At 30.6% G+C, this 23,892-nt stretch overlaps 1 protein-coding gene across 1 annotated transcript in view; it reads left to right on the top strand.

Annotated features, from left to right (window-relative positions):
• Window positions 1–22,257, top strand: part of LOC113366979 — a 23,783-nt gene extending 1,526 nt beyond the window's left edge. Inside the window, exons 2-3 of the mRNA XM_026608617.1 lie at window positions 3,754–5,684; window positions 22,090–22,257. Of these exons, the coding sequence (XP_026464402.1) occupies window positions 3,754–5,684; window positions 22,090–22,257 (2,099 nt within the window). The remainder of the gene's footprint in view (window positions 1–3,753; window positions 5,685–22,089) is intronic.
• The last annotated feature ends 1,635 nt before the right edge of the window (window positions 22,258–23,892 follow it).

Genomic DNA, 23,892 nt, shown 5'->3' with positions numbered 1-23,892 from the left:
GGGGGAGAATGTTCACGCCAAATTAGACGTGACAACGCTGCACTCATTTTTCTAAGAAATATTACATTTGCAACGACGCATAGGCAATTTGCATCTCAAGATTTACTAAAAGGGTCCTGCTAGATACCTGAAGCCGGCACTAACAATATAGTCTTAACCCGGTCGCCAAGCTATCCACATTTCAAATATTCCAATATTATATCAATACTAAAACTTTATCACCAACAGTGTAAATTATATTCTATAAATAAATAAGTGTAAATCTATTTGTTATAATCAATATTTACATTTTAAACGGTTGATAGAGCCACTAATTCTATCTGGTCCTTCAGCTTACAATCAACAAAAAACATTGGTCCAAACGAACCGGATGCGTCACCAGTGCGAAGAAAATAATTAAAATCTTAAATCTAAATCAAAAATTAAATAAAGTGAAAGTTCTAAACAAGACAGGAAGTTCTACTTTGGCGCTACACCTACGAGCGAGCACAGCAAGCAGCGAGTATATCAGGTTAGTCAAGCATTCCTTCCTATCAATCTTTCCTTATTTTAATATTTAGAGTTTTAATTCAATCTGTGTCAAAATGGAATCATTAAATAAACTCAAAATGAAACAGCGAGTTACTAAAACACGTTTAACAAAATACGAAAAAGTGTGCAGGCAAATGTCGGAACTACCTGCTTGCGACTTAAATATTGCAGACATAAAACGCCTTATCGATGATGTGAAGCCTTTGTTTGAAATCTTTGAAAATACCGTAATTAGTATAACAGCATTACTAGAAGACGAAAGTCAAATTAATAATTTAATAGAAATAGAGTTAGATGAATTTTTTGAAAAACATAATAATTGTTATCAACTTTACTTAAACTTAGTCAGGCAGCATCAAGTAAGTCAGATACTAGTTCGAATAGTAATTCCAATGACACCACTATAACAAAAATATTCGAACAACATAAAACTACCTCAAATCAATTTACCTCAGTTTGACGGCTCTTACTTAAATTGGCTACAATTTTATGATTCGTTTTCTCTTTAATTCATAATGATTGTAACATCGGTAATTCTCAAAAATTTTATTATTTAAAATCATGCGTAAAAGGAGAGGCGGCAAGCCTTATAGAATCCCTACCGGCAACTGCCGATAATTATATAATTGCGTGGGATTTACTAAAAACGCGTTTCGAAAATAAAGAAAATAATCGTAAACAATCACATTAAAAAATTATTTGATCACCCGCCAATGCATAACGAATCAGGTAAAGACCTTCGTAATCTAATAGACGCGTTTAATAAACATTTAAGATGCTTAAAAATGTTACAACAACCCGTCGATCAATGGGACGCGTTATAAATTATCTTGTAATTTCTAAAATTGATAAGAAAACTCATCAAGAGTGGGAGATGTTAATGAATAAAGGCTCTGAACTAGTTACATTTTCCGAACTTAGCAATTTTTTAAATCAACGCTGCACAATATTAGAAGCAATTAATCCGACTGAAACAAGAATCGGAAACTCTAGTAAATTTAAAGATATAAAACCTAATTACACAAAACATACAAAGTCTTACGCTACATCCACTAATCACAAAAATATTTGCCCAATTTGCAAAGAGCCATTTCATTCACCGTTCAAATGTCAAGGTTTTCGGACACTATCTCCAGAAGATAGAGTAAGCAAAGTAAATCAATTAAAACTATGCACGAATTGCTTACGTTAATCAATCACACAGCGATCAATGTACTTCTTTAAATCGTTGTGCCTTTTGTAATTCAAATCATCACAGTCTTCTGCATATAGACTCAAGCCAATTACCAGCTGTTAATAATGCACCACAAAATGTTTCGTGCCATACCGAAAATGATTCAAGTCAAATCATCTTATCTACCGCAGTAATTAACGTATTAGATAGCAATAATAGATATAGAGCATGTAGAGTATTATTAGATTCGGGATCACAATCCAATTTCATCACGGAGAAGTTTGCTAATGAGCTCGGTTTACATAAACAATCAATAAATATGTCAGTCCGGGGAATAAATCAAAATTCAACGGAAATTAAGTCAAAAACAACAATTACTTTAAAATCGTGCATTAATAACTTTTCATTAGATCTATCCTGCTTTATCTTAAAAAATATAACAAATAATTTGCCGACGGTGTCATTCAATAAAAATATTTTAAATATCCCAAATTATATAAAATTAGCGGATCCCACATTTAATAAAAGCAATAAAATCGATATTTTAATAGGTTCGGAAATATTTTGGAATATATTTTGTAAAGGATATATTCATCTAGGAAAAAATAGACCTATTTTGCAAAATACACAGTTCGGGTGGGTTATTGCTGGCAGCGTACCTCTCAACAATTCCAGTTCTTTTACGATATGTCATCATACGGCTAATTTAGAAAATCAAGTTCAAAAATTCTGGGAACTGGAAGCGTGTAGCGATATACAACATTTTACCGAATCAGAAAAACAAGTGCGAACAGCATTTTGTTGCCAATACAACGCGGGCAAACGACGGGAGATTTATAGTTAAAATTCCGTTTACAGACAATATAAAAAAATAGGGAATAGTAAGCAAATCGCGTTTAAACGTTTTATTTCACTTGAAAACCGTTTACGAACAAACAAAAATCTATTTAACGAATACAAAAATTTCATGAATACTTATATAACACTAGGGCACATGAGCGAAGTCAACGAATCTTCCGAACCCGCGACGTGTTTCTATTTGCCTCACCACGGGGTGATAAAACCAGACAGTTTAACAACGAAATTGCGTGTAGTGTTCGATGCATCTTGCAAAACCGATGCAGGCCTGTCGTTGAATGAACTACAACTTGTTGGACCCACAATTCAAAACAATATTTTCTCTATTATCTACTAAGATTCAGAAGACATGCGTTTGTACTTACAGCTGATATAGAAAAAATGTACAGACAAGTTTTGGTTCACGAAAACGACAGAAAAATGCAAAGAATATTCTGGAGGGACAATCCTATCAGCAAACAAATTAAAAATTTATCAATTAAATACAGTAACATACGGGACAGCATCTGCGCCGTTTTTAGCCATACGCTGTTTGGAGCAGTTAGCCAAGAAACATAACTAACTATACAAAGGAATGCGAAATTCTCAGAAATGATTTCTACGTTGATGATTTATTAACTGGAACTGATAACATATCCGAATTATTCACTATTAAAAATAACCTTTGTAATATTTTACAACAAGCTAAATTCAATCTATATAAATTTAATTCTAATTATTCAAAACTTTTAAATGCAGATAATCCAACTTTAAACATCGGTGAACAAACTATTAAAACTTTAGGTATATCTTGGAATTCGGTAACAGACAGTTTTGAATTTGACTACAAAAATATAAAAATAAATCAAATAGTTAGTAAAAGATCAATTTTATCGGCAACAGCGCAAATGTATGATCCTATGGGCTTTTTATCTCCAATTATCGTCATACCAAAACTAATAATTCAAAGCCTATGGCGATTAAACTTATCATGGGACGAGCCCATTCCTTCGGAACTAGAAAATAAATGGAAACAGTTTTGTTTCGAAATAAAATCTATTAAAACTTGAAAATTGAAAGACATATATTTTGTAATAATCGTATAAACACAGAATTACATGGCTTTGCTGACGCATCAGAGCAAGCTTACGGCGCGTGTATATATGTACGGTCTATTAACAAATATTCTGAAATCAAAATCAAACTAATAGCGGCAAGATCTCGAGTAGCACCATTAAAAAATATTACGCTCCCCCGTCTCGAGCTTTGTGCGGCACAACTGCTAGCAAATCTTGCGCAAATAACTAAACGTGCATTAAATATCGCGTTTGATAAAGAATTCTATTGGAGCGATTCCACAATCACTCTTTCGTGGATAAGATCTCCATCTTATAAATGGAAAACCTTCGTTGCCAATAGAGTTTCTGATATTCAAACAAAAACCGACGCAAATAACTGGTTACATGTCCAATCGGAAGACAATCCAGCGGACCTCATATCACGCGGGTGCTATACACATGATTTATTGAATTCATCCTTGTGGTGGGCAGGCCCATCTTGGCTACAAAATCCAACTGAAACACAGCGACGTGCAACTGACAATATTTCAATTCCTGAAACTGATGTCGAAAGTCGAATCACAAGTTTGACTTGTACAAAAATTAACAATAATGAACATTTTTTCTTATACTCTTCCCTTATTAAACTCGTGCGCGTAACTGCTTTTTGTTATCGATTTTTACAAAATTTAAAACTAAAGAAGAAAGAAAAGGAACTACTGTATGGCCCACTCACGGTCGATGAATTCAATAATTCACTAAACAAGTTAATAAAAATATCACAATATGAAATATTCAAACAAGACATAGATATAGTCGCGCGTGGGGAAGCATTACACAAATCGTCGAAATTAAAATCATTAACACCGTTTTTAGACAGAAATGGAATATTGCGCGTCGGCGGTAGGATAAAGAATTCAAATTTACCGTATGATAAATACCATCCGATAATACTACCAAAAAATCATCAATTGACTATTCTGATAACTAGGCATGAGCATTTAAAACTGTATCATTGCGGAGCACAGATGTTATTAAATGCGTTGCGTAATACTTATTGGCCTATCGGAGGCAGAAACCTGACAAGATCGATCGTGAAAAAATGCGTAACATGTTTTAAGGTAAAACCCACATTTATTAATCCAGTAATGGGCAATTTGCCTAAATATCGCGTTACACCGCAGTCACCTTTCTTTATATGCGGAGTAGATTACGGAGGTCCTATCTTATTAAGAGATCGTCAAACAAGAGGATACAAAAAATTTAAGGCTTACATTTGTTTGTTCGTGTGCCTTGTTACAAAAGCAATACATATCGAATTAGTATCTGATTTAACTACGAATAGTTTTTTAGCCACTTTTAAACGATTTATGGCGCGACGCGGAAATCCTCGCGAAATCTATTCCGATAATGGAACAAATTTTATAGGCGCAGCATCAGGATTAAAGGAGCTTTATAAATTTTTGCAAACAAAATCAAATCAAAATAAGATTGTTAATGATATGACCAACGAAGGCGTGTCATGGAAGCACATTCCACCAAACTCTCCTCATTTTGGAGGAATTTGGGAGGCGGGCATAAAGTCGTGCAAGGCTCATTTAAAGCGAGTATTGGGTAATGCTATTTTAACTTTTGAAGATTTTTATACGGTTTTGACACAGATCGAAGCTATATTAAACTCGAGACCAATTTCTCCCTTAAGCTCCGACCCCAATGACTATGATCCTTTAACTCCTGGTCACTTTCTTATTGGAAAATCCTTAACATCTTCTCCCGATCCATCAGTGCTTGAAACCCTTGATAACAGGCTTTCTCGGTATCAACGACTACAGAAACTTGTGCAACATTTTTGGAAGCGTTGGCACAAAGAATACGTATCGGAGCTGCAGGCAAGAACAAAATGGCAAGTTCAACCATCGCAACAGGCAGAGGTAGGCGATATGGTAGTAGTCAGAGAAGACAATTTACCTCCACTACACTGGCGATTGGGGCGTATTCTTGACACACATCCAGGAGATGATGGACTTGTGCGTGTTGTGACAATCAAGACACAAAATGGTGTACTCAAACGTGCAATTAATCGAGTTTGTGTGTTACCAAAACAATAGACAATATAAATCAAACCAATAGACTGTTATTAACTCAAAGTGTTAAACTATAATTCTAATTTGAAATCATATACCCTATATTATTTCAAGGGGGGGAGAATGTTCACGCCAAATTAGACGTGACAACGCTGCACTCATTTTTCTAAGAAATATTACATTTGCAACGACGCATAGGCAATTTGCATCTCAAGATTTAACTAAAAGGGTCCTGCTAGATACCTGAAGCCGGCACTAACAATATAGTCTTAACCCGGTCGCCAAGCTATCCACATTCAAATATTCCAATATTATATCAATACTAAAACTTTATCACAAACAGTGTAAATTATATTCTATAAATAAATAAGTGTAAATCTATTTGTTATTATTCAATATTTACATTTTAAACGGTCGATAGAGCCACTAATTCTATCTGGTCCTTCAGCTTACAATCAACAAAAAACATACACTATCCTTAATAATGATAAAGAAGATTTTAACCTACGCTGCTGAAGCTCTACATTTTTATAATAAAATCATTCCCCAAGACACTTCGGATTCAAGCATGATAATATTTAACATAATTGGTTGCACATTATTTCTGAAATATTAATCTGCAAAGTTGGTATAACGATTTATTTAATTTATTTCTTGTGAAACGTTTTTCTTAAATTTAATTACATTTTTCTTTACTATTTTTATTGTTTACACATTTTGCCAAGGTAAAGGTTAACTTGGTCTTTTATAATCAATCTACGTGTATTTTTTCATTGAGTTTGTATAAAAAACTGTTGAATCTAACATACATTTTATGAAATTTTTGAATAACGTAAACTTAAAAATTATGATAAAGTCTCGTGAACTAAACAACAGTGCTCACGACCAAAAACAATAACGACGAAAGAAAATAATTTGTTATGGATTTTCAGACATTGCCGTTTATCTTCTGATAGCGACGTCTTAAGAGTCGTCGAGAATAGCTGGTTTTTGGTTATACATCTTTTTCCATCTGCTTTCAAATATTGCTGTAAAAAAAATTCTTAACTTTACTCACATTTGAGATACTGGTGATGTATGTTTTTACCTTTACCAATATAATTAATTACCACGTCCTGGCATTAGATGTTGTGAAATTAGTAATCGGGATCAATACAAATTTGCCAATAATATCTAGAACTAATTTGAGTTGAAAAGAGACTTAATGAAATGAGTCGAACGCTCCAACACCATGGATAATACAGCCGCAGGATATTGCTTAACATAACATTTGTTTTGTAATGGAATCCAGCACAATTTGCGCCGAAAATGTAATAATTATGCACCTCTAGCATCAATTTATGTACTCGTTTGTACCTACCATGCAATGTATGTTCGTTGCACCAGCCTCGGAGCCATGTCCATAACCGGCAGTGTCGTGTGCAAAACGGCCGACTGCGGAAACATGTCCAATTTCGCGACTGCTGTCGCCGAATGTAGTATAATTGACGCGCGAAGTTCAATATGACGCCAGTAAAAAAGAATTTTATGAATGATTTACAAAGTGATGCATTGCGGTGTGCGACAGTCTTCAACCATTGGCTGCGGCAAACTGTTTCGATATTCCGAGTATGATCAATGAATTATGTTTTGTAGACTTTCGTTTTTGAGGTGAACTTCTTCACGTGCGGTTGACTCTTCTAAGTTTGTTTACCAAAGTGAGAAAAGCGTAAAAAAGTGATATTGAGCTAATTGAGAGTGACAGAGTAGTTAATTTATGTTCTTGTAGGCTAAAGCGGGGTTTAAAGAACCGCGGGTAAAAGGGTTTGCCACCAAGATCTAAAAAAAACTAGAGTTAGAATGTTTATAACAATAATATTTGAAAGTAGAGGGCATAAGATGTTCAATCAGCCATCGACTTAAATCGACTTCGTTTCTACGAGATAAATGGCCATATAGTCAATATTGTAACAAAAATATTTTTGTTATTGTTGTTCCTTTTGATTCTGAGAACGGTTGTTTGGTTTTCGATACCAGCATATAATTTTTAAGTAAAGAAGATACTGATTTATTTTACAAGATGAATTGTTATTTTTAATCTCTTACATGTGGTTCGGGCAAAAGGGACTCAAAATTTTAGTCTGGCAAGGTGTAAACAATACTATTGAAATAATAAAATGAAAATATTTGTAAAAAATATTAAAATAAAAATTAAATTAATAATTACTCCAACCCTGATGGTAAATTCCTCTGACAAAGTTCTATATTAAGGTTTAATATTTGCTCATCGTAATTTAAATATACAAACTTTCAATATGTTTAATCGAGTTGATATTTTTTGTTGAAAAGTTAATTTCAAAAGCTCAGATCAAAACCACTTTATGCCACGAAAAATTCATTCGCACAACCAAAAATGTAATTATTTACTTTGAACTCTGTACAACGTATTTTCAGTAGCCTCTCCTTTATACCTATAGCAGCTTTACGAACCGCGAGGTAAAGTTGAGCTTTCTCATAATTATATCAAAAATTTTAATTGAAAACCTGTGAAAAATAACCTGAATTTTAAATATTTAGTTTTGGTTGCTAGAACAGAGGACTAAAGTAAAACTTTTAAATAGCATTATTAAATAAAAAGCCTAAATTAATTGCGTTATATAATATTTGCTGATAATTTTATAAAATCACAGGGTGTGTATCGGTCACTTTCTTTATGAATCGTCTTTAAATCTAGTTTGAATCTAGAAATGTATATCATATACGTATAAACTATTCGCTTAAAAGTATAATTAAGATTTATGAAATATCACATAATAATTGCAAGAAATTGCTAGAATCATCTTAATTAAATCCTTAGATGTCGCAATGATAAATAATTATCTAAATGCCTACATGTCGTAGCGTTAAATGAGTTTTCATAAAACGTTTTTTTCCTGGATGTTTCGCCATCGAGCAAAGAACAGATTGCAAATTGAGATATCAATTCATAACAAAGCGAACTTTTGACGAACCGTTCGTTATGACAGGGAGTCATTTGTCAAAATGAATAAGTAATTACGGCGTCTGCCAGCATGTAGACAATTTGTTCAACTGTCACTATACAAAACTAGCGCACATCGCAGAGAAGTTTCATGGCGCATTTTTTACCCGCGCTGCTGCCGCCGACCCGGGCTCCATTGTCTCTGCATTGATTCGCCCGAATGAAATTCTGAACGGCTGATTTTGATTGCATTGTTAATGCACACAACGTAGTTCATATAATGTATTTCTCATGGAAAATGACTAGTTTAAGTCGAGTGCAGAAGCGGCGCAAAAACCTCTGTGATCCTTCCTCGACGCTTTGACCGAGATTCTATCGCGCATAAATGCATAGAGAAGCACATATATTGAATTTGTAGAAATAGATTTTCAGACGCTTTATGTAAGGTACCTGCCTGTAGGTGTATTGTGTTCAATCGTCATGGCAGAGAAAGTTTGTGATGTACTGCAATAGCGAATATTCTTTGAAACTCGCTTCAAAGCACGGGATGAAATTGCTTTGAGCGCATGGGTGTACTTTATTTTTATACTTTTTGCGACGTCGAAGCTTTATCAACCAAATTTATTTCTTCCGGGTTTTGCGGTTGTTGTTCCAATTATAGATATCCTTTGAAATAATGAATTCGAATATTACACTTATAATTGCTGATATAGTATTATAATAGCTTCAGTAGTATCTTAAATGTACCATTATCTTTAAACCGATTTAACGATTTGTATTTTATTATATCCCATTAAAAAAATAAAATTAATAAACTGCGAGTAATCATTTATACTGAACTTTTAAAAACGTCAATGAAGTTTATTTCGAAACCAACAAATATAGTATAAAAAAGACTGTAATAATTTGTAAAATTAGAACTTTACAAATATTATCAAATAAATTGACAAAATCAACAAATTGTTACCTGAAATTCAACTAACAGCAATTTTTAATGAAAAATCGATTAATTTCAAATTTCAAAAACGTCAAAGAGGGTAATGCGGAACAAATATTTTAATACAACTCGCAGAACTCGTATCAAACTGTTTTTCACAAAATGAAAAATGTAGATTATTTTTGTAGTAATAACAAGTAGTGTTCCTTAATTAAATTAATTTTTATAGATTTCCTTCTATTAATATTATTTCTAAATATTAGAGATATTGAATATCGCAAAAAGATGTAAAATATTGCAATAATTTTTCTGTACAAAAATTCCATATTTTATCAGACGATTTTTTCAAATTCCTACTAGAACTAAATTCCTACAATTTCTGATAAAATGGGGTTCTTTTAAGGAATAAAAATTTCTGTAAAAGTTTTTATTGTTGAAAAAATTTCAGATTCTCTTAAAGAGTTTGAAATATATTAGAATAGAACAGATTTTACAAAGTAAAACCCACGTTTTACTGGAGGTAATTTGATAGTTAAGGAGTACAATTTATTAGTAATACGTGTTTGAAAAAAGCCTGAAAAATAATAATAATAGTCCATGGTCTTGATATTTTCAGACTTAGTAAAAGTTGTTTGAAAAAAAAGTTTGAATAATGCATGGTTTTCACCTGTCATTTTCAAATTGAATGTGTTTGAAAAAGCATGTCTTATTTTCGTTCTAATGTCTTATTTTGAATTTTGAAGGATTTTTGCGAAATAACTGCTTCATTACAATACCTATGCAGAATATGAAGTTCATAGGCATATCTTTCACAAAGATAACACTGCACATAACCTTGATCTAGTATTTCGTTAGCAATAATCAGCAGAATAACTATTTATTTAAGTTATTTCTAGAAAAATTGCTTTGTTTAACTCAATTTACTATTTTTATTGAATACACCTTTGCCAGGCTATAGGCTTATAAGGCTTATAATCCTTTTCTCCTCATCCACGTGTAAGCTTTTATAGAGGTTATATAAAAACAACTGTGGAATCTTATTTAAAAAACTCTCAAAAAATAATTAAATAATGTATACCTAATAAATATTAGGATATTGTAAATTAAACAACAGTGCTCAACACCAAAAAGCTAACAACAAAATAATATACTTTTTCATGGATTTTCAGACATTGCTGTTTATCTTCCGATAGCAACGTCGTAATAATCAAAGTAATGGCTGGTTATACATATTTTGCTCTCTAGTTTCATATATTGTTGTTAAAAAATCTTTATCTTTCCTTGTTTTTAAGATATCGGTGGTAGACTTTTTTACCAGCATACCTTTAAACCTACTGGTCACAATAGAAATGTTTCCTTCAAATATACCAAATTTATTTTAATGTTGATTGATTCGCATAAACATAAAAATATAAAAACACTTTTACATAAACATGAAAATGGTGGATATATAGAAATGGCGGGAGAAAAACACCATTACCAACACCGCTAATAATAATGGCGGGATATTTGAATTACAAATGTATATATATATATATATATATATATATAACATTACCGTATTATCGTAACATGTTGGTACATAGAAAATGTGACAAACATTTTTATTAAAAAATGAATGCAACTGATTCTGATTCTACTTGCAATTGCTTTTGCCACAGGCTAGAATATACGAGAAGATATTGACTTTTATTTTAAGTTGCAATGAACAACTATAAACCTGGAATGTAGTAACAGCAACCGAACATAATAATGATTTTGTTGAAATATCGGCGCAGAAGCATGTTAATGACAGCACTTGGGAATCCTGAATCATGTAAGATGTAAGATGTGTGTCTCATTGTTTGCCTTTCAGCTCTGGCGACATTAGCGGCAAGACAAACTGTTTTATTGAAAATACGTTCGCTCGCACACGCCGCTGAATTGTCACAAGGAATTGCAAAGAGTAAATAAGGCGTTGTAGTCCTGAAAGCGTATGCTCCTTTTTTATTATTTACACTTTAGGGGAACCACTCCCATGTACTCGGCATATGTCGGCATATGTCAACTGAACGTTATGAACGACTTTCGTAAACTTATTTTATATTCGATACATATATTACGGCAGCGGAAACAATTCAAAAAAATCACTCGTTTTAGATTTATATACGGCCTTGGGACCGACAACGCAATATAGTCATTTCGAAATTCAAACTTCTGCAAGTCTTTAACTTGTTTTACAAAAGTTTTAAGAACACTACAATGTAACATGATGTAAAATTGAAGATATTTGATTTATGATAAGAAATAGTCGAGAGGTGAATCAAACTTGTTTTTGTTATAAATCAACTAGTGGTGCATGGCAACGTGTTTTATAATTTAAAAAAAAGCTTTTAAAATTTTTAAATACTTTGAAAATATGAGATTTCTAAAAATTTGAAATCTTTGAAAAAAATGTCTTTTTTTATTTTTTTTTATTTTGAAATTTTTGAAAACATTTTTCAAAGCGATTACTATAATATAAAATAGTATATAAATGAAAAGGGAAGCTAACATAAATAATTTGAATGGCTTACCCACTGCAACGCTAAATTTTAATAGGGCATATTAATAGTCATTGCAAGTGCCAGTCTAATCTGAATCTGATGTCATTTTCATCAACCAGGCACAATTAAAAATTGATTGCTTATTCATTAATTCTTTCATCTTTGAATTACTGGAATCAGAATATTCATTTTAGCATTATGTTGTTGCGTACCTAGCGAACCGAGAGACATTTAAAAAATTTTGGTAGAAAAATTAAAGCTTTGCCATAGATTTGTATAGTAGTACTCTTTCCTTTTCAAAAATTGTTGAATCTTCAGATTTTAGTATTCAATCGCAACATTTGAACATTATTTTTAGAATTATAACTTAGGCCGCTGGTAACACTAATAGATATTATTAGAAAAAATATGCTTCGATACTTTAATGAATATAAATTGTTGTTGTAAAAAAAAAATTAACTATCCTTAAGCTAAAGAGTATTTTAATTGAAATAAACTGGGATCTATTCACAAAAAACTCTAATTCAATCCTTTATAAAATTATAACTTTTTTAAGAAAAAATATAATTTGATTTAATATTGATCGACATTCTGTGAAAAATGTTTACCAAAAAACGATAATTTTGCAATTATTGGCCTAAAATCTAGATTCTAGATATAACAACTAGTAATGATTAATTAACTTTAATAATGATTTAACAAATAAACTAATTGTAAGTGATTAATTTTTAACTTGTAAGTTTTTTAACTTATTTATTAAAATAAATTAGTGAAGAAAACTTATCTCAAAATAAAATAGAAACAGTTAGCCTTGGACAATCCTCAATGAAAATAAATTTTGTGTTGAGTACAATTTAAGCTTAATCATGAACTCATTTTCAACAATATGCAAAAATAATTTTTTTCTATATTTAATTTAATTTATATTCGCATATCTATTTATATTGCAAAACATGCAGACTCACTCTGATCTAATTGTGAGTAAAATGTGCTAATAAAAACTAGTCTTTTTAGATCTTATTTTTTTACTTAAAATGTTTCAATAATAAAATTATCAAGTATTTTACGATTTTACAATCCTGATTAAATGTGTCAATTTTTCATGAAACTTGATAACACACTTTAGTGCATTTTTTGTAAATGAGGGCATCTCAAAATTGACCGATATAGTCTTAATTCTTAAAAACTCAGGACTATTAATTTTGATTGTAGTCTTAGAAATGTTATTCACAGTTATGGTTCTAAAGTTTGAATAAACTAAATCAATAAAAATTAACCACAATAACCAAAAAATAGCAATAATTTCATCAAAGCTCGAGGTTGTATTTGAAGGGTCAAATTTTTTTTATTTTTTCAGGACAGTTAAGGTCAATACTATCAACTCTTTACGGCCTGACGTCAAGGTCTGGGACACCCTGTATACATTTATATTTATGCACGCCCTGTATATAATTAGATGAACGTGATGTGTTAAGAGAGAGAGAAGAAAAGAGAGAATATGTGAAAGCAAGTAAATGAATGAATTTAATTACACATTTCAGTTTCTCATAATTTGAAAAACTTCAGAATCCAAGTAAGTCATTTCATTAGGAGATATTAAATTTGAAATTTTCAACTTACAATTAGTTCTGTACTTTTACGATGTAATTGCACTAAAGATAATTCAAAGACGGATTCAATTACAATATAAATTCTATTGAGATTTCATAGTTAAGTACGAAGGACTAGCATAGATTGTGTGGAACGCGTCTGTGATAATACAGAACTTTCTTTGAAGTGCTTTCAATGAAATTTCTTGCGACGGTAGCTGCATTACGGGAACGTTTTTACAATACGTGTTAAAGTAATGTGTTTATCTTAACATGAAAAACTCGAACCGCATTTCGCCAAAAGACGTATATGCAAATTGCAAAAAATTTACCACGACGGAATGAAATGTAATTTAAAATGTTATATTACACGTACATTGAACAGAAGTTTTTAGTTTAGGAATACTCTGATGAGGAAAGTTATAAAGTTTGATTAATTGGATATGTTATGAAAATTGCAGTCAAATACAAAGCCTACTCGATGGTTCAATTATGGAAGATATAATTAAAAACCTGGCATCTAGAACAAATTCACATATTATTTATGGAATGAAGCACTTTCAACTAGATTGCGTTAATTAGAACATTCGTCCAATTTAAGTAATTGTCCATGTAAATATAAAATTGTCCATTAAATTAAATATAACAATAAATTACTTTTGTATGTTGTTGAAAATGAGTTCATGGTTGACCTTAAATTTTGCTTAACAAAAAATGCAATTTATTTTCATCAAGGGATGTCTAACGCTAACTCTTTGTATTAAACTTAGAGATCTTTTTTTTTCTTTAGTTTATTTTAAGGTTTTAAAATACATACAAGTACAAAATTTCATCAAAATGATCACTTCAGTTGTTAAATCATTATATATCTAGCTCGATAATTGCAAAATCATCGTCTTTGATGAACATTTTTCACAGTAAAAAAATATAAAATTAGATAATTAAGCTAAAATTTGTATCTCCTCCTAATTAAGGTTTTGAATATTATCATTATCACTACGTTGAATAACACTATTCTTTCTTATTTCTGACAAATAAACTTACATACTATTAGCATTAATTTAAAATATGTAGAGTAAAGCAGGTATAATTGTCCACCACCATTATCTCAAGAACGAGTAAAGTTAAGGGGGTATTCTAGTGTAGAAATTCAGAAAAAATCGATTTGTTTTATTTCATATTTTCAAAGTTTAACTATCTAAGAATATGGGTACGAGAAGGTTTTTGAAAATTTGGATTATTTTTGGAGATATAGGCATTTTACTGACTCGGTCTCCATACCGGTTTGGCTTCACGCAAAACTTTAAATGCGTTTTTCAGAACATACTTTTTCAGTACTGTTGACACGATTTCTCGAGTTCTACTCGACCGATTCACTTGAATTGTTCTTTAATTTTTCATTTAAAATTTAAAAATCAATTTTATTAGTAGTGTGGAAAATTAACAAATCCACTTGAACATTTCTTGATAATGCTTATTTTAGTTCAGAATTCAAACAAAGCGCTTCATATTCAACGACAAGCAAATAATTCTATTCCACTGTACTTGCACAAAGATTTTCTCTGTATGTATGTTTGCATTATATATATTACAAAAATATTGCCTCTTCAGACACATTGTGATAGGTAATTAATTCAAGAATTATCATATACAGTCCGACCACTGTCCTGAGGTACTAACGAGATTTTCTCTCAGTTTTGATTAATTTTATGATGAGTTTATGCAAACAACAGAGAACCCTTACGAGTGGCCGTCATGACGGAAAATTCATTATAAGGATATTTCAAATAATAATTTAAATCATGCTGATGAGTCGCATCATGTTCATCAATTTACTGTAAATCTTTGCTCTTGTCTTTAGAAATTACTTGCAAATTTCTGCGATAATCGATTTTATGCAAATAAGATATGGAGAAGATATAATGTATTCCTGCCGATTTGTTGAGATCTAATGCCACTATTTACATCGATATCGGTCTCTGGAAAATTTTTATATTATGCAGCAGTATATAAAATTATATAATGAAAATGGAAAATTTCTCACAATTCTTTGATTTCAGCTGTAATATGAAACAGTTTATAAACCTGTCCTCACGTTATTTATTATGAAAATAATGATAAGAAATATTAATTTATAATGTGGCACTTACATGAACGTTCCATTTATTTCTAGGATTTTTCAAATGGGCCGTAAATAATGTTTCAAGCTGAATAGAGATAAAAAGAAAAACTTAGCACAATATTTTACTTAATATTCATATCATTTATCAATTTCAAAATTAATTATATCGAATATTATATATTAACTTATATTAAAAGTTCAACATATCACACCTGTTCAATTTAATCAAACCCAAGTTTCAAAATTGATCTAAAATTTTCATAAAACTAAAACTATTTCATTCATAGATTTTTGCTCGAATATCCATGTGTGTATTATTTATGATAAAAATTTGTTCCGCTTGAAAAATCTGCTAAATAAAAATATGTAGATACTATAATCTACAATTTCACGGTAAAACGTCACGTTAAATATTTGTTTTGCATAATAAACATGATGGGATATATTGCAATAAAAAATAAAGCTTTGAAATGCATATTCATATATTTATAGGTGTATATATATATATATATATATATATATATATATATATATATTCCAAAAATTTAATAATCTTAAAAAATGCATTAAATTTGTGTAATTCATATGTAATGCATTATGTAGTTTTGCAAAGAATAAATTCTGAAACTAGACTCGCGTCAAAAAATATCAATTAAGTAATGATATTGATTACGTATTACGTGTAATATGACAAATTATGAATTATGAATTAATTTTGATGGAAACTAATTGTGAGTGGCATTTTGTCTTGAGCAAAGTTGCGTGATTCCCGGTATGTGTCTTAATAATCAATATAATCAATGATAATTCAATTCTACTACTTGTTTTTTATCTCCAAAAATCTGCTTCTTCTGTCTACCTGTCTACCTGTCTACATGCCCACTTGTATACTTGGCTAAGTGTCTACCTGTCTTCTTGTCTACTTGTCTACCTGCTTACCTGTCTACCTTTCTACCTGGCTATAGGCCTATCTCTCTATATGACTATCAGTATCTCTTCACATCTGTCTACTTGTCGTCTTGTAATATACACATTTTATGCTATGTATGATTTAACAAAATTATCTAAATATTTGCATTAAGTTGTCAATAATACAAAAATAATTATGACTAAAGATGGATAGGGATAAGATCTGTTAGGAGCCTAAGTTTAACTTGTTCAGTGTTTAATTTTTTCCAGCTTATTCAAAAACAAGTAAATATATCAATCATTTTTTTCGACCGTTTAATTTGATATTAAATGTTCCTCATACTAAAGTAGTAGCACTGGTTAAAGTAAAAACAACAATTTTTCTTAATATTTGTCAACTTATGATATGTAATAGTAAACGCTAACAAATCGGTTCAGAAGCTTATAAACATTTTTGTGTACTTCAGAAAAAATAGATGTGTGTATGTGGGTGTGAGTGGATACAATTTTTAATGCACGATATTGGAAGCACGGTTCAACAGGTTTGACTGATTCAAGAGCATTCGATTCGTATTGATGGGGAGACGTGCTAAGTAGTATTTGGCAAAGGCTGGTATAGTCATTTCAAAGATACGGAATAATAATAGCAAAAACAACTAGTTTTTAGGTTTTAACAACTTTTTTTTAATAATTGAAACTTTCGATTCGAAATTGATTGAGTGAATAATTGATTACATTTCTGCGATGTCAATTTCATTGGCTTTGGAAATACGTAGCAAAAGGTGCAAATAATAGCAGTTTTTGAGAGTTCGACGGTGCAAAAAATAATAGGGATTAGCTTATTCTGTTATCGTATTTGTAGATAAACATAGATGAAGTTCGTCGCCCAAATATAAGCACTTGTATTAGATCTATAAAATAATTTTTACTAAGGATAAAATTTACAGTATTTATATCAATTATTTTATAATTTCTAAAAAAAATTCTTATACTCATTGATAAATTCTTATTGATGATTGATTATTTTTATTTCGCGAATGTTTAATTACAGTACAGTACAATTTTCATGCACCACTAGTTAGTTAATTTATTACAATCTTTTGAACTTCCAGGCAAAAAGGAATGAGATTTAGTATGTAGGTAATGTAAAATATAAAACATGTCATAATTTGCTTCCATAATACATGCACTATTCATGTAATTAACTACACCTATCCATTATAAGTACACATTGTTCAGATAAATCAATATCATTTTGCTATGAAACTATGTATGCAAATATGCTCGTGAAGCCGTCGTCGCTATAATAACCCATAGAAAAATCCGAATAATCCTTTATGTTTCTTTGGAAAAAACGACAACGTAAAATATATCTGGAGAGCTATTGAAGTTCTTTAAGAATACCTTAACAGTAGTACTACGGCAGTACGTTCGGGTAATGGAGCAAAGCATGCGAGAAAATAAGCACAGAAGTCAACTCATTAGAGCTCAGGTAATAGTAGCTCCATTGCCGACACAGTAGGAATAAACTAAATAATTCCGCAGCGAAAAAATTCATGAATACACACGGCTACATTTAGTATAGTTTAATGTAGTTGAATGTTTTCCAAGTCAGCGAGAAAGTTCCATTTGAGTGCATACGGTGGTGTAAATATCAAATTAATCAAATTAATTTTTGTACAATTGATTATTTTGATTTTTTTCATTTTATAATAAAGATATATATATATATATATATATTTATATATATATATATATATTTATATATATATATATATATATATATAAACATTACTTTATTAACAAGAGGTAATTACAAATGGTAAATTAGCTAATTATTATAATTTGTCGTCGTTGTCTATTATATTAGTAATAATGTTTCTTTATAGTAAATTCATTTGTGTATAATTGATAGAAAAGGTATTTGTGTATAAAGATAGACACGATAGTTTGTGTCGTGGTCCCCTTACACATTGCCATCGACCCCCTATTTAGTCGATATAATTTTTGGTTTTATAAATTTGTATTTGTACTAATGTTTAGTTTAGTATTAAACATTTAAATATACTAATTCTAGTTAAGATACTTGATTTTATAATAATAATATAATAAATATTAACAAGGTTTATTGTAATCCACTTTCGTACATCTCCAGAATTCTTTTTGTTGACGTGGACCCCTTGAAAGTTCATATGGACCACTTTGGGAATGTCTATACTGATTTGAGATAGGGTCCAAAGGGAGAAAGATGAAGTATGTTTGTTCGAACAAGTTTACATCAATGCATTGAATCAGCTACTTATATTAACATAATCTGTAGAACAAATTGCTTTTAAAAAGCCAAAAGTAATTTTTTTTGTTTAATTGCTTTTAATATTAAGTGAGTTTCTTGTATACCTAAAAATCACGTTATTTGTTGTTTTGCTGTAAGTTGAATATTAGTAGTTAATCATCATCAATTAGTTTTTGCGTAGATAATTTAACTCAGTCAAAACGATGATTTGTTTTCAAAAATCTGCGTTGGGTACGGTTGTGATATAGTTGTCGATCTTGTCCTTTTTGGTTGAGGATTTATCTAACTTAACTAAAACCAAATGTGAAAAAGAAAGAGAAAGGAAAATTCAATCAAAAAATCAGAAAGATTTCTTGTTAACTTGGTCTAAAAAATTGTGTACTGTTATTTATTATTACATTATATTTACAAGGTTTGTTTGAAGGTATATGTTGTGTTGTAATATATATTCTTGCATTAACAGTTGTTAAAAACTATATTGAAGTTTATATATATCGTTTTTAGCCTATCAGGCCTGTCACAACCGTCATGGGGGTGTAAACGGTATTAATATAACATTAAATATTTTCAAAACTGTTGATAGAGATTAGTCTCTTAAGATGCTAAGTTTAGAAGTTAGTAATAAAAAAAATATAAATTAAATTTCATGTAGCTTCAGGTATATATAAAACAGGGAGGAGCTCAAACATCGAACTTGACATTAATTAATGCTGTCTAAACCAAATAAACGACATAACAACGCATAAAACAAATCAAACAACCAACTATCAACTTATGTTCACAGGTTTTTTTTTTATTAACCTGTCACCTTTGCCATTGTAATGGTTCAGTTGGTCCTTTTTGCCCCAACCATATATAAGATTTTATAGTTCATATCCAACATAAAATATGTGTTTAATCTAAATTAAAAATAATATAACGTCTTATAAAAAAATTAAATAATGTATACTTAATGATAAAACTTTGGTCTCGTGAACTAAGCAACAGTGCTCACAACCAGGAAAAACCAAAACGTAAGAAAACACTTTTGTTATGGACTTTCAAACATTGTCATGTATCTGCTGATGTCATAAAAATCAAAGTCAAAGCTGGTTATACAACTTTTGCCTTCTACTTTAAAATATTGTTGTTAACAAATGCCTAACTTTTCTTGTTTTTGAGATATCGGCGGTGGACTTTTTTACTAGCGGACATTTAACAAATTGAATTTGTTCTCTACTCATTTATTAGTAGTCAAATAAAATCAATAAAAGTGAATTAAAATGTATTAGGAATTTTGTTGTATTGTATGATAGCTTTTAACAATGTGACGAAATATGATTAGAACTTTTGTGATTAGAATTGGTCTGCTGAAATAAAAACACACAGTTTGTTTAAATCTATTCGAATAAATATAAATCTAAATCTTTTCGAATAAAAATCACTTAATAATTTTTAATTTTCAGTACTGCTTTTGATTAGTATTTTTATTTCATAAAAATAATTGTATTAATAACAGCGTTTTAAATAAACCAAGCACTATATTAATTAGGAATTAATTAAAGTGTAAAAAAAAAGATTGATTAGGATGCTTGATCCTAACCAAGCATGTTCAAGAATGCTTGATCCTAATCAAGCAATCAAGGAATGTTTGATCTATAACATGTTGAATACAAATTTTCAAAAATGTATACGAGTATATTTAAATTATACTTTTCTCAAACTATGTCTATTATTCATATACAGCCAACTACATGTGCAACTTACAAAATGTTACAAACACACTGTGTAAAACAAATTGCATCGTACGTCATAAAAACATAAACATGGAAAGGCTTCATAATAAATTTCCAAAGTAAAGTAAGATGTCCTGTGTTGTGTATTTTTATAAGCACATTTAAATCCAACGAAAAATATGTGTAGCGGGATATACGAGAAATAATATACGACATGACACCATAGCATGAGTGTTGACACGAGAAACATATATCCATTTTCTTAGTTCTTCCGGAACGATACAGTCACCGTTCTCGCACAGGATAAATATTAGATTAATTCAGTTGATACGAACTTGGCTGACTCTTTGACACAGGACTTCCTTAATACTTTTTAATTACATAAGTTAGAGAAACATTTTTTATAGTACTAGTGTTCGAAGTAAATGGCAAAACTTTTTATGCAGTACGCAGACATATATCACTAATTATAAATTAAATTAAATGGAAATTGCAATTGTGCATAAATGAGTTTTGAAATTATGTCAATGTTTTGTTTATATTTTTTCACAAAATTGCAAAATATGATTATAATTATTTGAATTATAACTTTTATTGTTTCTGATATCCATTTATGTTGAGTGATACATACTGTTGAAAATTTTGGACTGCCAAATGGCTTTTTTAAAACTTTGTGTCCTGGATGACCGAAAGTGGCGGACTTGGTTTGCAAAAATTTAATCAATTTTTCAGCACGTCAATACAATTGTTTGAATCATTCGAATCGGATGCTCCTTTTTCTCACAAACTTATAATTGCCGTTTTATGCGCTCTTTGCTCTATATCTCTGAAACGGCTGAACCAACCTTTGCCAGAAACTAATCAGCACGTCTCCTATAAATGTGTTTTTTCTAAGGTAGATGAAAATATTCAGAAGCCTTATATACTTTTAACAAGGGGTTAGGGGTACTTGTAATTTTTGAGCAATCGATTTTTGTTAAGTGTAATGTCTTGAAAATATTCTTTGAAAATTTCATGTTGATACGATGATTACTTTTTGAGTTATTGGACTCTTACCAGCTGACGCAAGTGGACAGCTTGATACTTATACTCAAGCTTATTATCTCTTACCTCCAGACGTTCAAAACTATCGAAACGATTTACCACGATATCAGCAATTTATTCTCAAGATGTGTAGTTCAAGATTGAATCCATAATCAAAAAAAATTGAGAGCTTCAACCAACTTGTGTGGAAAATATGCCCAAAAATCGTGAATGCTAGTTCTACTATCGTCCAAATTGCTGCATGCATATACATAATCATTTTTATTGATTATGGATACCCTAGGACCTAATTGTGGGTATAATTCCCATTAGTATGCTGAAAAATTGGATGCTTCTCGTGTGAAAGTGGCACATCAGCACGCCAACGGGAACACTCGGGAGGCCAGAATGCTTCGTAGGCAACAGCAAATGGAAATTTTGGGAACTTGCACAAAGACTGATAAACTATTATATGGTGCAGAAATAGATTACTCGGTTTAAGTAATTCAATAATTTGTATTTCTGTACGTAAATCAAATGGAAACTTTGAACGCGTTGTTCTCAAAATGTTTTTTGACAACTGTAACTCAAAAACCGCTTAGTTAGATTTTAACAGCTTTTAAAATACATAACAAACTCAGGCCTGATCAAAGGATTTATATTTTTTCAAAAATTTAAATTTTTTAAGACCAATTAACTGTTGATTTTTTCCCAAAAATCCTCAAAAAATTTATTCTGATACCGCTATTATGTAAATTTTTGCAAAAAAAGCTTTGATCAGGCCCAGGATTATCTATTTATAAAACTATTTTTTTTATTAGATTGATTTTAGATGAATCTCTAAGAAGTTATGCCTGTCAGCGCCAGGACCGTTTTTTTAGCTCGGTCAACAATAACAACTATAACTTCGGAAATATTTTTTTTTTTTCTGAAATTTTCATTACTTTAAGTAAAACATTGTATAATAACGCCATATCACTATTTTTGTAAAAAACGTCGTTTAATAACAAAAAAAGTAGTAAAATTTCTCATTTTTTCGTGCCTCTAAGTAGCCCTAATCCCTTAAGCTAACTAAAAATTTCTGTATATTCTTAAAATCTTTTTCAAATATTCTTTTATTTGAACCAGGTATTTTGCTTGTTTTATTCGATGTATTTGAAACAATCGTCAATATAAATCAAAAGTATTTTGAGTAATTTGAATAAAAAATTCGAAAAAATAACCAAATACAAATATTAAATGCGGAAAAAGCAATCATGACGTTATTGATGAAAACGTTCTGCATATGTGTATAAAATGTGAAATATAACCTAATTGGTATCATTCACGTTGATAAAAATCAGCCATTTAAATCCGCAATACTAAAGTAACGCTATTAATTCAAAATGAATATTCAACATACAATTAAATATAAAATAATGCTCATTGTAATAAAATTAATTACACGCAGTTTATTAAAGCGAATATGTGTTAAAAATTATCCGCATACGTCACATGAATGCATTTTATGGCTTGAATTCACCAATTATATGTTAACATTGTTTGCTATGAACACAAATTATAACAAATAATAAAACTTGATGTATTCCATTGAAAATTCGTGGATGATAAATTATTTATGGTTTTGGTAATAAACAGGCAAATGATTAGTCAAATCGAATCATTGAAATAAAACGCGGATCGGCAGCAAATTAATTAAATCGCGGCAATAGGGTGTATTGAAATGGTGAAATCGATACGTGGCGCAACGCGTCGCTGGAAGGAAGGCAATAATCGCGAGTCATAACAATAATGCAACGCTTAGACAATGCTGATGTTTCATTGCTTGGCACCGTTCGCCGTGCACTTTGGTGTTAATATTCCGACAAACATATCGCCTGTCTGCTGTTTCTTGATATACGGCCGACGCTAAATAGGTGCAAGAATTTCACGGCTAGGGCTTGACATATTTCGAAATACATTTTGGCGATATCAACTATTTTCAGCATCATCTTCTATTTTCGAAAAAACAACTCAATAGTTCATAGTCAACATGTCATTATGATAAACAATGTCGCCATTACGGCTGACAATTGTAAAATTAACAAATTTGCTAAATGTCCTTAAGTGGACTGTAGTAAATACAATAGTAACTAG

The sequence above is a fragment of the Ctenocephalides felis genome, unplaced genomic scaffold (genome assembly GCF_003426905.1).
Source record: "Ctenocephalides felis isolate EL2017-DRISC unplaced genomic scaffold, ASM342690v1 CF-g0.4_SCAFFOLD_01170, whole genome shotgun sequence".
NCBI lineage: Eukaryota > Metazoa > Arthropoda > Insecta > Siphonaptera > Pulicidae > Ctenocephalides > Ctenocephalides felis.
This window is presented reverse-complemented; position numbering and strand designations above follow the sequence as displayed.